Below are 14,337 nucleotides of genomic sequence, written 5' to 3' on the forward strand. Positions count from 1 at the left end.
AATTAGTATCATGATAGCTTTGATCTAGGTTTTTTATTAATTGCTAAGAAAATTGTAAAACCTGCTTTAAGTAATCAAATTCAATTAAGGAAAATATTAAATCTTTGATTTTTTTATCATTCCAGAAAATAATTACTGAAGATTTCTTGGGCATAACTAAAACCAACTAAGCTTTTGACTAAACCTTTATCTTGCAGAGAAGCAAAACCTTGTCTGGAGCTTTACTGCTCTGAATTTCTTGTACCTATCGTGGAGAAGAACAAATAAATGTATACAGAATGTTAATCTTGCAGGGATTTAATTAGAAGATGAACAAGATACAAACACTTTTACTGCTACCCAGGACAATATGAACAATAATAAAGAAATGAGAAAACACCACAAAAGATTGCAGGCAATACCTGGCAGACAGAATTCCAGGTTTTTGTGGAGGAACAGGTGTTATAGCATGGGGGGCTGAGAGCCAGGATAGCCAGAAGCTGGGCCATAGACATGTGGGGGAGGTGGGTAGGGTGCAAAACTGAATTTAAAAGGGGGAAAGGATGAGGCATCTGGTGGTTCGGTCCCTCCAAGAAAAGGAATGATATCTAAGCCGTTCCAACTTGTTGGGAGCATTGCTCTGAAATCTGATTGCTCAGGAGGCGATTTGGCAGCAGGAGAAGACGGAGGAGCTGCCATTTCTTGGCTTGGGCTGTGGAAAAAGATAGGGTAGGTCAAACACTCAAAGCAGAGACAGGATTCTAACTTGGCATCAATGGCTGGTCATTCCTACCCTCTTTGAGTTTGTGTATACAACTGCAATCCTACAGATGAGTTTCAAGTTTTTCTGTATATTTGCTCTCGTTTCCTCATATTTATTCTGTGTGCTTCTTGCTTATGTATAAACAGGACTTGGAAATGTTACCGCATATATTTGAGTATAAGCCGAGTTTTTCAGCCCCTTAAAAAAGCCCCCCTGAAAAAGTCCCCCTCAGCTTATCCTCGAGTCAAGGTCATATATTATTTTATTCTGTTATTATTTTTATTATTTATTATTTTACTCTATTATTACATTTACATTATTTTACTCTATTATTATTATCAATATTACATTTACTTTGTTTTACTCTTACTCTTACATTTATTATTTTACTCAATTATTACTATTACTGTTATTATTTTACTCATTATTTTTATTACATTATTTTACTCTATTATTATTTTTACATTTACTTTGTTTTACTCTATTATTACATTTATTATTTTACTCTATTACTCTTACATTTATTATTTTTATTATTGTTATTATTACATTTATTATTTTACTCCATTATTACTATTACATTCATTATTTTACAAGTCAAATAAAAAATAAATTATTTTACTCATTTATCATTTTTATTACATTTATTATTTTATTTTCTTATTATTGGAAGGAAACGTAAGCACATTTACATGGAAGAAGGTTAAAAAATGGCTTAATCAGAATAGTCTTCTCTTAAATTATGGTATTATGTAAATATTCAGAAACATTTAACCTAGTTATGCCTCAATTAATGTAATGTTATTGGTATTTTTTTATTTTGAAATCTACCAGTAGCTGCTGCGTTTTCTATCCTTGGCTTATACTTGACTTTTTTTCCAGTTTTTTGTAGTAAAATTAGGTGTCTCAGCTTATATTTGGGTACTGTATATACATAAGTATATACGATAATTTCTTAGAATATAGTTTCCATAATTCCGCAACCAGAATGGCTCACTTGGATATGTCTATTCCTTTGCTCTTGTTTCCTTCTCCCCTTTTTTATTAAGCCCATGTTCCAAAGGTGGAAAGTTACCAGTAGGCATGTTGTTTAGCTTACTGATTGACTGGGAATGGGAAAAGAAGCAGCGTTCTGTGCTCACCTGTTGTAGGGTGATGATGCCCCTCGTAAACCATGGAACGCAGCTGGGTGTTGCAGGTAAGCCTCGGCACCACTGGGATTGGTCCCTGCCGGCGGGTAGAAGGAGCAGGAAGGTTGTGAAAGCCCAGGGGGTTGTTGAGACTCCAGAGGTGCCTCCTCTGTCAGAGTGGAATCACAAGGGCCTTTCTTGCTCTCTAGGTGGGAAAGAAGGAAAGGTAGAAGGTCGGAACTGGAAAGGGGAACAAAGCAAAGGGATGTGTAATGTTTATGGTCTGCAACTGATATGAAAAATGTGGGATGCCTGGGAATGGCAGAATAAACCTCTTTTTAAAAATCCAAATTTAACTTCTTTGGAATGTTGTTTGAAATAATGTGAGATTTAATCACATGCACTTGTGGGATTCACAGGATAATAACTCTTTGGTAAGGTTATATAATGAGTGCACAGCAGACTATGACCAGGGGATTGGACTAGATGGCAAATTAAATCCTTTCCAACAGGCTAAATGAGAGTCATTCACACTTTCTATATGAAATTACAAAATAAATGATGTATGCTTTTCTTACCATTTTCTACGACATTGGCCTCGCATTCATTCGCTTTCATCTTCCTCTTGATTCTCGCTTCACGTTCCCTGTATTTTATAATAAGAGCTATAGTAAGAAGTGGCAAAACAATGGTGGAAGCTTAGTATGCTCACGAGTTTCATACATTTTAGTTCTTTCTAGTCAAGACAATCTTTTCATCAAATACTGTTCTGACTAGCACTAGCCAATACTTGGAAGAGATAATTTGCTACCAGTCAAGGTGGAAACCGCAATAAGTCCCTATGATGTTTGAATTCTTCCTACCTTTTGCTATTCATCCCATTCTCCCTGAAGCCTTTTGCAAAAGGATTGCTCTCGATCTTCATTTGAGTGATCTGAAGGAGGAAGAAGAGAGTGTTAGGGTTTAAAAGACAAACATTTATTTTATGGGTTTTATCTTTGAAGTGTGACCATACAGGCACTTATGAAGGTGGAAGGTAACTAATAGGAATATGGGTTGCCTTACTAATCAACTGGGAACAGTACCCTGAGTATCCATTTTCCTGCGCACTGTACTAAAAACGGTTAAAAAGATACATACAATCTTTGCATATAACTTATTTGGGTTGTGAAAACTTAGATTTTGGGATGTTTGTATTCGGATCCAAAATACATACACCTGTAGGCATGCAACCAAAATACATACACCTGTAGGCATGCTGTATGCATATAACTTAAATTTCCAGTGAAATATAAGAGTATTGGACTAGGATGCCACTACACAACAATTTAACAATGTAATATTTAATACTAATATTGTGCTATGCTAATAATATAATATATTGTATATATACATATAATATTGATAATAATATTATAATGTAATACAATATAATACTAATAATATATTATATATTACATGTAATATTAATAATAATATTACTAATAATAATATTGCAGTATAGTGGTATAGTACAATATAGTAATATATAATACTAATATTGTCCTACACTCATATATATATATATATATATATATATATATATATATATAATTATTATTATTATTATTAACTTTATTTATACCCCGCAAAATCTCCCGAAGGACTCGATGCGGCTTACAAAGGCCAAGGCTGCCAACAACAACTACATACAAATATAACAGTAAAACTCAAAAGCAAATAATAAAACATCAAGCAAAAACAATAAAACACTAAAAACAATGACACCATGACGCATTTAAAACCTAAAGGCCAGGCCAAATGTAATGGACAGAATTTAAAAGTGCTGAACTTGACAGGAGGTATGTAGAGGTTTTTTGGAGGTAGGTGCAATGTGCAGACAATCCTATATATAATCCTATAGTATAATCCCATCGTATATAATAGTATATAATCCTATAGTATATAAGTAATATAATATATTGTATATATACATATAATATTGATATAATGTAATACAATATAATGCTAATAATATATTATATATTACATGTAATATTAATAATATTACTAATAATATTGCAGTATAGTACAATATAGTAATATATAATACTAATATTGTCCTACACTCATATATATATATATATATATATATATATATATATATATATAGAGAGAGAGAGAGAGAGAGAGAGTATATAGTATATAATAATATAATACATTGTATATACATATAATATTGATAATATTATAATGTAATACAAATAATACAATCTAGTAATATAATCATTATATACTACATGTAATATTACTAATAATATTGCAGTATAGTGGTATAGTACAATATAGTAATATATAATACTAATATTGTGCTATGCTAATAATATAATAATAATGTAATATATTGTATGTACAAGTAACTTGTAAGCTGATCTGAGTCCTCCTTTGGGGTGAGAAGGGGGATATAAATGCTGCCATTTAATCCAGTTTCTGAATCCAGATTATATGCTTTGAACTGGATTATATCGCTTCTTTGGAAGCTTTTAATTCCTTCTTTGGAAGCTTTTAAACAGAGGCCGGATGGCCATCTGTCAGGGGTGATTTTAATGCAATATTCATGCTTCTTGGCAGGGGGTTGGACTGGATGGCCCATGAGGTCTCTTCCAACTCTTTGATTCTATGATTCAAAGCTTGAAGCAGATCACTTGGATTCAGAAACTCAATTACAGGGCAATGTAGATCCAATCTAGGATTCCCTTGGCCATGGAAACCCACTGGGTGGCTTTGGGCAAGTCACTCTTTCAGCCTTAGAAGAAGACCATGGCAGACATCTTCAGAATATTAAGGACTTAAATGAAGGGTGAGAAGGCAGGATCATCAAGTTTGCAGATGACACCAAATTGGGAGGGACAGCTAATACTCCAGAAGATAGGAGAAGAATTCAAAATGATCTTAACAGATTAGAGAAAGGGGCCAAAATTAACAAAATGAACAACAGGGACAAATGCAAGATATTCCACTTAGGCAGAAAAAAATGAAGTGCAAAATACCTTGATATTCTGGGATATAGGGCTATGTGGAAGGGCCCTTAGCGCCGGTACAATTTGGTCTCCTCTTTCCTGCCCTGCAACCTGACAACTTTAATTTATGTTGCCCGGGCATGGGCCAACTTGGGCCCTCGGGGTGTTTTGGACTCCAACTCCCACCATTCCTAACAGCCTCAGGCCCTTTCCTTTTCCCCCTCAGCCGCTTAAGCGGCTGAGGGGGAAAAGGAAAGGGCCTGAGGCTGTTAGGAATGGTGGGAGTTGGAGTCCAAAACACCCCGAGGGCTTAAGCGGCTGAGGGGGAAAAGGAAAGGGCCTGAGGCTGTTAGGAATGGTGGGAGTTGGAGTCCAAAACACCCCGAGGGCTTAAGCGGCTGAGGGGGAAAAGGAAAGGGCCTGAGGCTGTTAGGAATGGTGGGAGTTGGAGTCCAAAACACCCCGAGGGCTTAAGCGGCTGAGGGGGAAAAGGAAAGGGCCTGAGGCTGTTAGGAATGGTGGGAGTTGGAGTCCAAAACACCCCGAGGGCTTAAGCGGCTGAGGGGGAAAAGGAAAGGGCCTGAGGCTGTTAGGAATGGTGGGAGTTGGAGTCCAAAACACCCCGAGGGCCCAAGTTGGCCCATACCTACTGTAGGCCTGTGTGAGGAGTTTTGGCTTTTCATAATTGTAATTGTTGTGGCCCATAAGTACACAAATGCCAATACAAAAGGCGTATATGGATTTCCATGTGGAGTTCAATAGAAGGCAGGTAAAGAGTGGCTTAGAAGTTGTTGTGAAGTAGGCCTCTTGATTTACACAAGGTTGAGAAAGAAGAAATGGCCCATTTATAGGAAAATTGTGGCTGACAGCAGTTGCTTATCCTTATAGAGATGACTTAAATGTGATATTTTTTCTCAGAAAGAGACTCCCTGAGTTGACAGGAGCCGAAGTTTCAAGGGTATCATGGAGGAGGCCGCTGAACATGAGGAGGCGAAAGAGGCCTCGCCAGAAAAGAGCCAAAATGGAGGTAATAAGGAGGTGGAGCAGTGAGGGGTTTTGTAATATTCAGATGCTTTTTCATTTGTTTCTTTACAATTTGTATATTGTAACAGGCTTAGAATATTGGAATGTAAACGCTATGAAACAAAATGAAATTTTACTGTAATGGGTTGCTAGCTGAGGGGGGAAAGTAACAAAACTGCGGCCTAATTGTGCAGAACACAAGTTGTGAGACTCCCGCTCACTTTGGACAATAATAATAATAATAATAATAATCTCTCAGTTCTTGTGGGTTTTTTCGGGCTATATGGCCATGTTCTAGAGCAGGCATGGGGAACCTTCGGCTCTCCAGGTGTGGTGGACTTCAACTCCCACAATTCCTTGAGGCCAAGGTAAGCCTTTGGGGTGAATGCTGAGCCTCAAGGAATTGTGGGAGTTGAAGTCCACCACACCTGGAGAGCCGAAGGTTCCTGACCCCTGTTCTAGAGGCATTTCTCCTGATGTTTCGCCTGCATCTATGGCAGGAGAAATGCCTCTAGAACATGGCCATGTAGCCCGAAAAAACCCACAAGAACTGAGTGATTCCAGCCATGAAAGCCTTCGACAATACAATAATAATAATAATAATAATAATAATAATAATAATAATCTTTATTTGTACCCCGCTACCATCTCCCAAGCACTCGGTGCGGCTTACATGAGGCCGAGCCCAAATACAACAATACAAGCAATAATAACAACAATACAAGCAATTAAAAATGGACAATAAAATAATGAAACATTAACAATAAGACAACACACAGTTAAAAACTATGGGAAGGCCAAATGTAAAATTAAAATTGAGAATAACGCTGGGACATGGGCGAAAAAGTGATGGGGCATTTGTGGAAAACATACAAGCAGACCTAAAACAATGTAAAGTGCTTTGGAGGACAAAGTGCTATGGAATCATTATTCTGGGAAGGAACACTGGAATAACCACGTCTTCAGCCTCCTCCTAAAGACTGCCAGAGTTGGAGCATGCCTTTAGCATGTCTTTAGGAAGTGAGTTCCAGAGTCGAGGGGCCACCACCGAAAAGGCCCTCTCTCTCGTCCTCACCAGTCCAGCCTGCGATGCAGGTGGGATCGCAAGCAGGGCCTCTCCAGATGATCGAAGAGATCGTGTGGGTTCGTATACAGAAAGGGTCCTTTAATCAGTTGTGGCAAAAATTGTGAAAGGTTGCAGGGTTTTAAACTATTAGAATGACATTTCTGATGTTGTAGAATGTTTTTTGAGTGTGGCAATTTCCAGCACAAACTGTGCACAATTTTATTCCCATACTCAAGTGGGTTTCTTTTTCATTCCAAGACAGATTGGCCTAATACAGGTATGGATGAATTTGGGCCCTCCAGGTGTTTTGGACTTCAACTCCTACAATTCCTAACACCCTCAGGTTCTTAGGAAGGGGCCTGATGCTGTTAGGAATTGTGGGAGTTGAAGTCTAAAACACTTGGAGGGCCCAAGTTCGCCCATGCCTGGCATAATATGTCCCCTTCTCTTTATCTGCAGGGGAAGTTCATCACTAAAGTGGAGCCCTCAAGATACTAGGATTATATAATAAATTGAAACAAGGAAAATATGGAGAATGTATAGGTAAGGAGAGTATAATTGAAGATATAATCAAAAAAGCACAGACTTCAGAGAATGGGTTGGTTGGAGTAACATATAAAGGAATGAGGAATCTATATCTATCTATCTATCTATCTATCTATCTATCTATCATCTATCTATATATTAATGCTCTGTGCACAATGAGTACCTTAAAAACAAAAGAACCAATAAACGAAATCACACCAAATTTGGCAACGAAACATCTCACAACACAAGGAGGTCGGAGATTTGAATCTAGGGAGAGCATAGATGAGCTCCCTCTGTCAGCTCCAGTTCCCCATGCGGGGACATGAGAGAAGCTTCCCACAAGGATGGTAAAACATCAAAACATCTGGGCATCCCCCAGGCAATGTCCTTGCAGATGGCCAATTCTCTCACATCAGAAGCAACCTGCAGTTTCTCAAGTCGCTCCTGACACGAAAAACAAAACAAAAACAAAACCCTTATAATAGTAGTTTTGTTCTCACCTGTGGATTCTGGTAGGCTGTGACTGTCAGAAACTGGGTCTCAGGAAATGTGAAGGATGCACAGCCACCCCCGGCTCCTCGGCGCCCACCAGCTCCAACCACATGAACCCGCGGCTGATACCGGTGCATGGAGTGAACAATTAGCTGAAAAGGGACATGCAAACTAGAAGTTAGTGATGTTTCTGGTATCTATTTAATTGTACATGCCCTTCTTTCTTCCTAGCACTGTCAGACTGAAAATTGGAGTGTGTTCCTGGATCTTTCACGATTAACAAGGATTGGGAAATTTAGCAGGTATTGCTTGTTGAGCAACCAGGTAAGATGCAACATTTGTTAACATTTTTTTCTCTTTTACACTGCTATTAAATGTACTGGAGGTGTATCTAGTTTTTACTCTAGCAACCATATCTTGTTATATCTCATCTTTCTAGAGTTAGGGCTCATGTTTTTTGTGTTTGTGCCTGAAGTGCAAATGTTGACGTTAGTTACAGTAGCTGCCATTTTGGTTTTTGTTATATATTAAAACATGCATAGGCAAACTTTGGCTCTTCAGATGTTTTGGATTTCAACTCCCACAATTCCCAACAGCTTCAGGCCCCTTCCTTTTCACCCTCAGCCACTTAAACACTACATAAAGTGGGTCTGTCCTGGTTGGATTTAGGACAAAAAAAGTCTACATAATAAAGCAGTATGCATACATGCACTTAGTTGGTACAAGTTAGTTATATTAGAGAATGTAATATAGAGCACCAACTGCCGCTCTGGGCCAGAGTGAAGAGAGAGGGGGGTAGAAGACAGTTCCACCTGGTCTCCTGTGCCATGCTAATAATATAATATAATATAATATAATTTATTTATTTATTTAGAACTTCTCATCTCCGCAGAGGGACTCAAGCCGGTTCACAACAACAGTATCACAGACAATCGTTTAAAAACATCACATCTCGTAATACACTACAAAACATTAAAATACTAAAATACAGTCATGTAATTACATAGGATATAATATAATATAATATATTGTATATACATATAATATTTATAATATTATAATGTAATACAATATAATACTACTAATATGATATTATAATGATATTATAATTATATATTTTATATTACATATAATATTACTAATAATATTACAATATAATGGTATAGTACAATATAGTAATATATAATACTGATATTGTACTATGCTAATAATATAATATATTGTATGTATATATATCTTATAAGCTGCTCGGAATCCCCTTCGGGGTGAGAAGGGCGGTATATAAATGTCGTAAATAAATAAATTAAATGTAATTTTCTATTTCAAATGAGCTATGGTTGGTTTTTTAAATATTATTTTACATATTATTGTAAAATATTATTTATATGCAGAGCCCTAAATATGGCTTTTTTCAATTTTGTACCACATATACATATACATAATCCCTCACAAAATTGTCTGACTAAACAATCTTCTCATATGTCAGTATCTGTATATGGCTCTCAGTATTCTCTGAGTTATGCCGGCCACATGACTTTGGAGGAGTCTATGGGCAACGCTGGCTCTTTGGCTTAGCAATTGAGATGAGCACACCCCCCCCCCCAAGAGTAGGACACGATTAGACTTAATGTCAGGGGAAACCTTTACCTTTACTTTACTTATTCTCTTACTAACTTCTATACACCTATTGGTCTCTTAGAGCCTTTCTGTAGCTACACTCCTTTCAATTTCTTGTTATGTGGCTCTGTATACCTCCATTCCCAAACACCCTTTTCCCCATCCCACCAGCCATACATGTCCATGGGGATCCAGTGTGTTGTTGGTGAGCTTGAGCCGGTGGAAGGATATGGGCTGACGCATCCAGTGGGCACCTGGTGCAGGTGAATCAGGGTGGATGTAGACACGGTCTGGAGGAGGTAATTCAGCTTTGCCACTGGCCTCCCACCGTTTGCCTTGCCACTTGTAGCGGGAGCCACCTACTGGGACTATATCCACTAGAAGTAGGTACTTGGCCTCAGGATCCAATCCTGTTACTGAAACTTTCAGCTGTGGAAACATCCGCCTGAGAGGTTAGAGCATTAAAAACATGGTTAGATCATTCTTCTTCTATGGGAAACTGGTTGATTAAACATTATGAAGGGGACAAAGAGTTTGAAATGTTTCTTTTAATGAATCTGCTGATATTTTGAAGCCATCCTTCACTGAAAAAAGTTCCAATCCTTTGTTATGCTTTTCCTTAGCATGTTATCACATTCATTATGTGAATTCTTCTTTAAAATACTTTTTTTGAGTCATGGCAATAAAAGACTATTTCCCCCCATATTTGAGGTGAAGCATTTCAGAAAACACAACAGCAGAATGAGAGAATTACATCTATCACCTCTGCTGCTCAGTATATGTGTGAAAGAAAAAAACAAAACACGTAGTACACATCCCATTTTGACCAACTGAATGAATAATGTACTCTGGATCCAAATATGAAGGGTGTTTTGCTGCGTTAGAGCAAAATACTCAGAAATCCAGCATCCTGTTTTCTACAGTAGCCTTTCCCCTCAGGAATATCTGGGATTAAGTACCGCATAATAGGTTTTTTTTCCAGAATAGGCATAAATTCTTGTTTATTACTTAATGGTGATACCTTACTGTCTTGATTAAATGTGTTAAGAAAATTCATGTGAAATGGGTTGTTGTGAGTTTTTCGGGCTGTATGTCCATGTTCCAGAAGAATTCTCTCCTGACATTTCACCTGCATCTATAGATGCAGGCAAAACGTCAGGAGAGAATGCTTCTGGAACATGGCCATATAGCCCGGAAAACTCACAACAACCCAATGATTCCGGCCATTAAAGCCTTTGACAATACATGTGAAATGGTTATTGAATTAGTGAAGAGAAAGAGGAAATTCTGAATGATGCTAAATATATTGATTACTAGCAATAGAAGATTTGTGGTTTAGATAGTTGAGAAAACCTAAAAACAGTTAAAGTAACTAATAGAGTAAGAAAAAGAAAAGAGCAGCAGAAATTATTGTTTCTGTACAAATGGCATATGTTGAGTTGTTGAATATTAAAGATGTGTAGATTATTTTGTCCCCACAACAGCTTGTGGAGGAAGGAAATATTATATTGTTATGTTCTCTTTGCCTGTTTCACTGCAGATATTTACTAAAATGTTGGAAATAAAGCTTTAAAAAAGGTGTAAGTTAAATTTCCCTATCTTCTAGGTCAGTGGTTCTCAACCTGTGGGTTTCTAGGTGTTTTGGCTTACAACTTCCAGAAATCCCAGCCAGATTACCAGCTGTTATGATATCTGGGAGTTGAAGCGTAAAACATCTGGGGACACGCACAGGCTGAGAACTGCTGTTCTAGGGATATGTTTCAGGTCTTTTTAATGTTTCTATTCTTAAATTTTTGCTCAGAGTTGTGCCTCATTTTCCTCAAATGAATTGGAGGGGTGAAAATACATTCTTCATAAATTCAGAAGCTTTGGCTTCAAATACTTCTGATACATGGCATTGAGGAGGGGTTCCAGAGGACAGGTTAAGATCAGTAATTTTCATTCTTATTGCTGCTTGGCATCTCACCTGCCTGCTTTGGTGATGATCATCTCTGTGCCAATGCTACTGAAACGTTTCCAAAGCTCACCATTCTCCAAGCTCATCCGTATTCCAGGGGGTAAACATGGTGTTGGTGGGGGACCAGATGGGAGAGCCTGGCCTGACCCATAAGGGTGGGCAGGACCTGGAGGCAAGAGGCGGCCTGGAGGTTCCAAGGCAGGGAAGAAGCTATCCAACTTCGGGGCAGCATCAAGATCTGAAGGCAAGGAAGAGAACACAATAAGTCAGACAAACAGTGAATGGCATTGAGAGGTATTGGCTGAGTAGTAAGGAACAGAGGAAGGAGGAGGGTTACAGACAGCACCACGGAGTATCATCTAGGAATTTGTCACCCTCCTGCTGTTTTTCTCCTGTTTTCTCTTCCTCTATCCTATTCGCCTGACCAGTTGGCCTTGGGTGCTAAAACTCCAGCTGATGGGGGCATGTGGGTGGTGGTCCTTAGCGAAGCAAGCAATGGAATTTATGTGAATTCTACATTTTACCCTTTTGCTATCCAAGTCCTGGCCTCCCACTAGCTTGTGGAAACCAGTGGTTGTTTCTCTCCCAAGGATACTACTGTATTCTCATCTATCCTTTTGGTCAACTCTCTATTTGGATTTTCTCTAGCCTTTTCAAATGTGCATTTCATACCCCCCACCCACTCCTCAATTTAAATCACCCCTGGCTATCAACCAGCCCATCCTATCCAACCCTCTCTGACAATCCTGCAGTCTTGACTTCCAGGACTCTTTTTTAACCCCACTACCCTCCTGACAAATTGTGGGAGTTGAAGTCTAAAACACCTGGAAGTCTGAAGTTTTCCTATGACTGTACAGACCTCATCACACTAGAGAAGGAATCCACTTTAAATCTGGTTTCTGCCTCTTGCAGAATTCTGGGGTTTGTAGTTTCGTCAGGCTGTTAAAGGCTCCTCACTAAACTACAAACCACAGAATTCTGCAAGAGGCAGAAACCAAATTTAAAGTGGTTTCATTCTCTAGTGTGATGAAGTAGTAAAAGTACAGAACTCCAGTCCTTAGGGCTACAAAGATAGGCCACAGTAATGGGGGATATATGTTTAGAAGATTTCTACTAATCCAGATATTGAGATGTAGCAGACAGCATAGATTCCTTGCCTTTTCTGATGACTGATGAAAGTAAATCCCTAAATCCATTGGTTAACCTTGGCCGACGTACACGCAATGCATCCATTGTTAATGGGCAAATCGGCATTTCATAAAGTGAATCTGTCCTGGTTGGATTTCGGCCAAAACAAATTCTACATAATTGTGGGAGTTGAAGTCTCAAACACCTGGAGGTCTGAAGTTTGCCCATGCCTGTATTAAAAGGACAGAACTCCAGTCCTTAGGGCTACAAAGGTAGACTGCAGCAATGAGGAATATATGTTTAGAAAAACTTCTAATAATCCAGATATTGGGATGTAGCAATATGCTCTCTTGACAAATCTGCCCTCCTTTTTAACCCTGCTGCCCTCCTGACAAATTGTTGGAATTGAAGTCTCAAATGCCTGGAGGGCTGACGTTTGCTCATGCCTGTAGAGTTGGAGTTTGTAGTCCACACCATTACTTTTATGTAGTAGACAACATTCCTTTCCCCTTTCACGTACAAATACCTTAGAAGTTTTGGATTATATTCCATCCTGTAAGAAAGTGATGATTATTTCCACTTCTTAATGCCTCAATATAAAAAAGCCCATTCTGGATTCTAAGAAATTCCAGAAGTTACAGTTCTCAATTTTCTCATTTCCAATAGCATAGGAATCTTAGATTTCATCCTTTTGTCCATTTTATTATGTAACAATTTTTATCTGATCCTGGGTTGCTGTGAGTTTTCCAGGCTGTATGGCCATGTTCCAGAAGCATTCTCTCCTGACGTTTCACACACATCTGTGGCAGGCATCCTCAGAGGTTGAGGGGTCTGTTGGAAACAAAGTAAGTGAGGTTTCCAGCATGTGGGTAAAACGTCAGGAGATAATGCTTCTGTTACATGGCCATACAGCCCGGAAAACTCACAACAACCCAGTGATTTCAGCTATGAAAGCCTTGGACAACACATTTATCTTATCCTTCTTGCAAAGAACTCAGGAAATCAGACATTGTCTTCCTGACACTCCATTTGCTTTCACAAATAAGTTAAACCAGACAACGTAATAGTTATGTAGATGTCATTGAGGCCAATCAATGGTGAAAATATCCATTAAAATACACATTTCTGCCTTCATTCCATTCACTCTGTCTCCCTTGTTCCTGTTCTTCATTTCCCTCCCGCTCTCCCACCACCACCACTTCCCAATTTCTCACCTGGGTATCTGAAGGCTTCATACTGGGGTGCCTGACTCTGAGGATACCCAGTCCCAGGAGGTGGGGGAGGCCGCAGAGGGTAAGAGCCTCCATACTGTGAGAACATCTCTGAGGGGTGATACATGGGATGCTGAAGGAAATCTGGGAGCCAGAACTCTTGGATTTTTTGGAGGGACTGGGGACCCTACTGGATTAGAACAGGTGAGGGAAGCAAGCTAAAACAGGAAGCTAGGACTTCTGCCTTCTGTGGCAAGGAGAAAGGTCTAAGGATTAGAAGAATGAGACTGATGGGCTCCTGGGGAATAATGGAATATGATTTTTGGAATAGGGATAGGGAAAGAAAGCCTGCTGGGTTAAGATCTGGGAGCTGGGTTTCCTTGGTCCTATCTTGTGAGCAAGTCTGGGATGCATCCACCTCGAGCTCCCCTCTCTTCCTGAGGA

The 14,337-nt window shown here is 38.8% G+C and overlaps 1 protein-coding gene across 1 annotated transcript; it reads right to left on the reverse strand.

Moving 5' to 3' along the window:
* Positions 1–441: 441 nt before the first annotated feature.
* Positions 442–14,020, reverse strand: TBX6 (T-box transcription factor 6). Its single transcript, XM_060783058.2, has 8 exons — positions 13,897–14,020; positions 11,564–11,792; positions 9,775–10,042; positions 7,989–8,132; positions 2,736–2,806; positions 2,451–2,518; positions 1,885–2,077; positions 442–691 (listed from the first exon to the last, which is right to left on the reverse strand). The coding sequence occupies exons 1-8, from the start codon at positions 14,018–14,020 to the stop codon at positions 442–444; spliced, it is 1,347 nt and encodes a 448-aa protein (XP_060639041.2).
* Positions 14,021–14,337: the final 317 nt, after the last annotated feature.

The sequence above is a fragment of the Anolis sagrei genome, chromosome 6 (genome assembly GCF_037176765.1).
Source record: "Anolis sagrei isolate rAnoSag1 chromosome 6, rAnoSag1.mat, whole genome shotgun sequence".
In the NCBI taxonomy this organism is placed as follows: Eukaryota; Metazoa; Chordata; class Lepidosauria; order Squamata; family Dactyloidae; genus Anolis; species Anolis sagrei.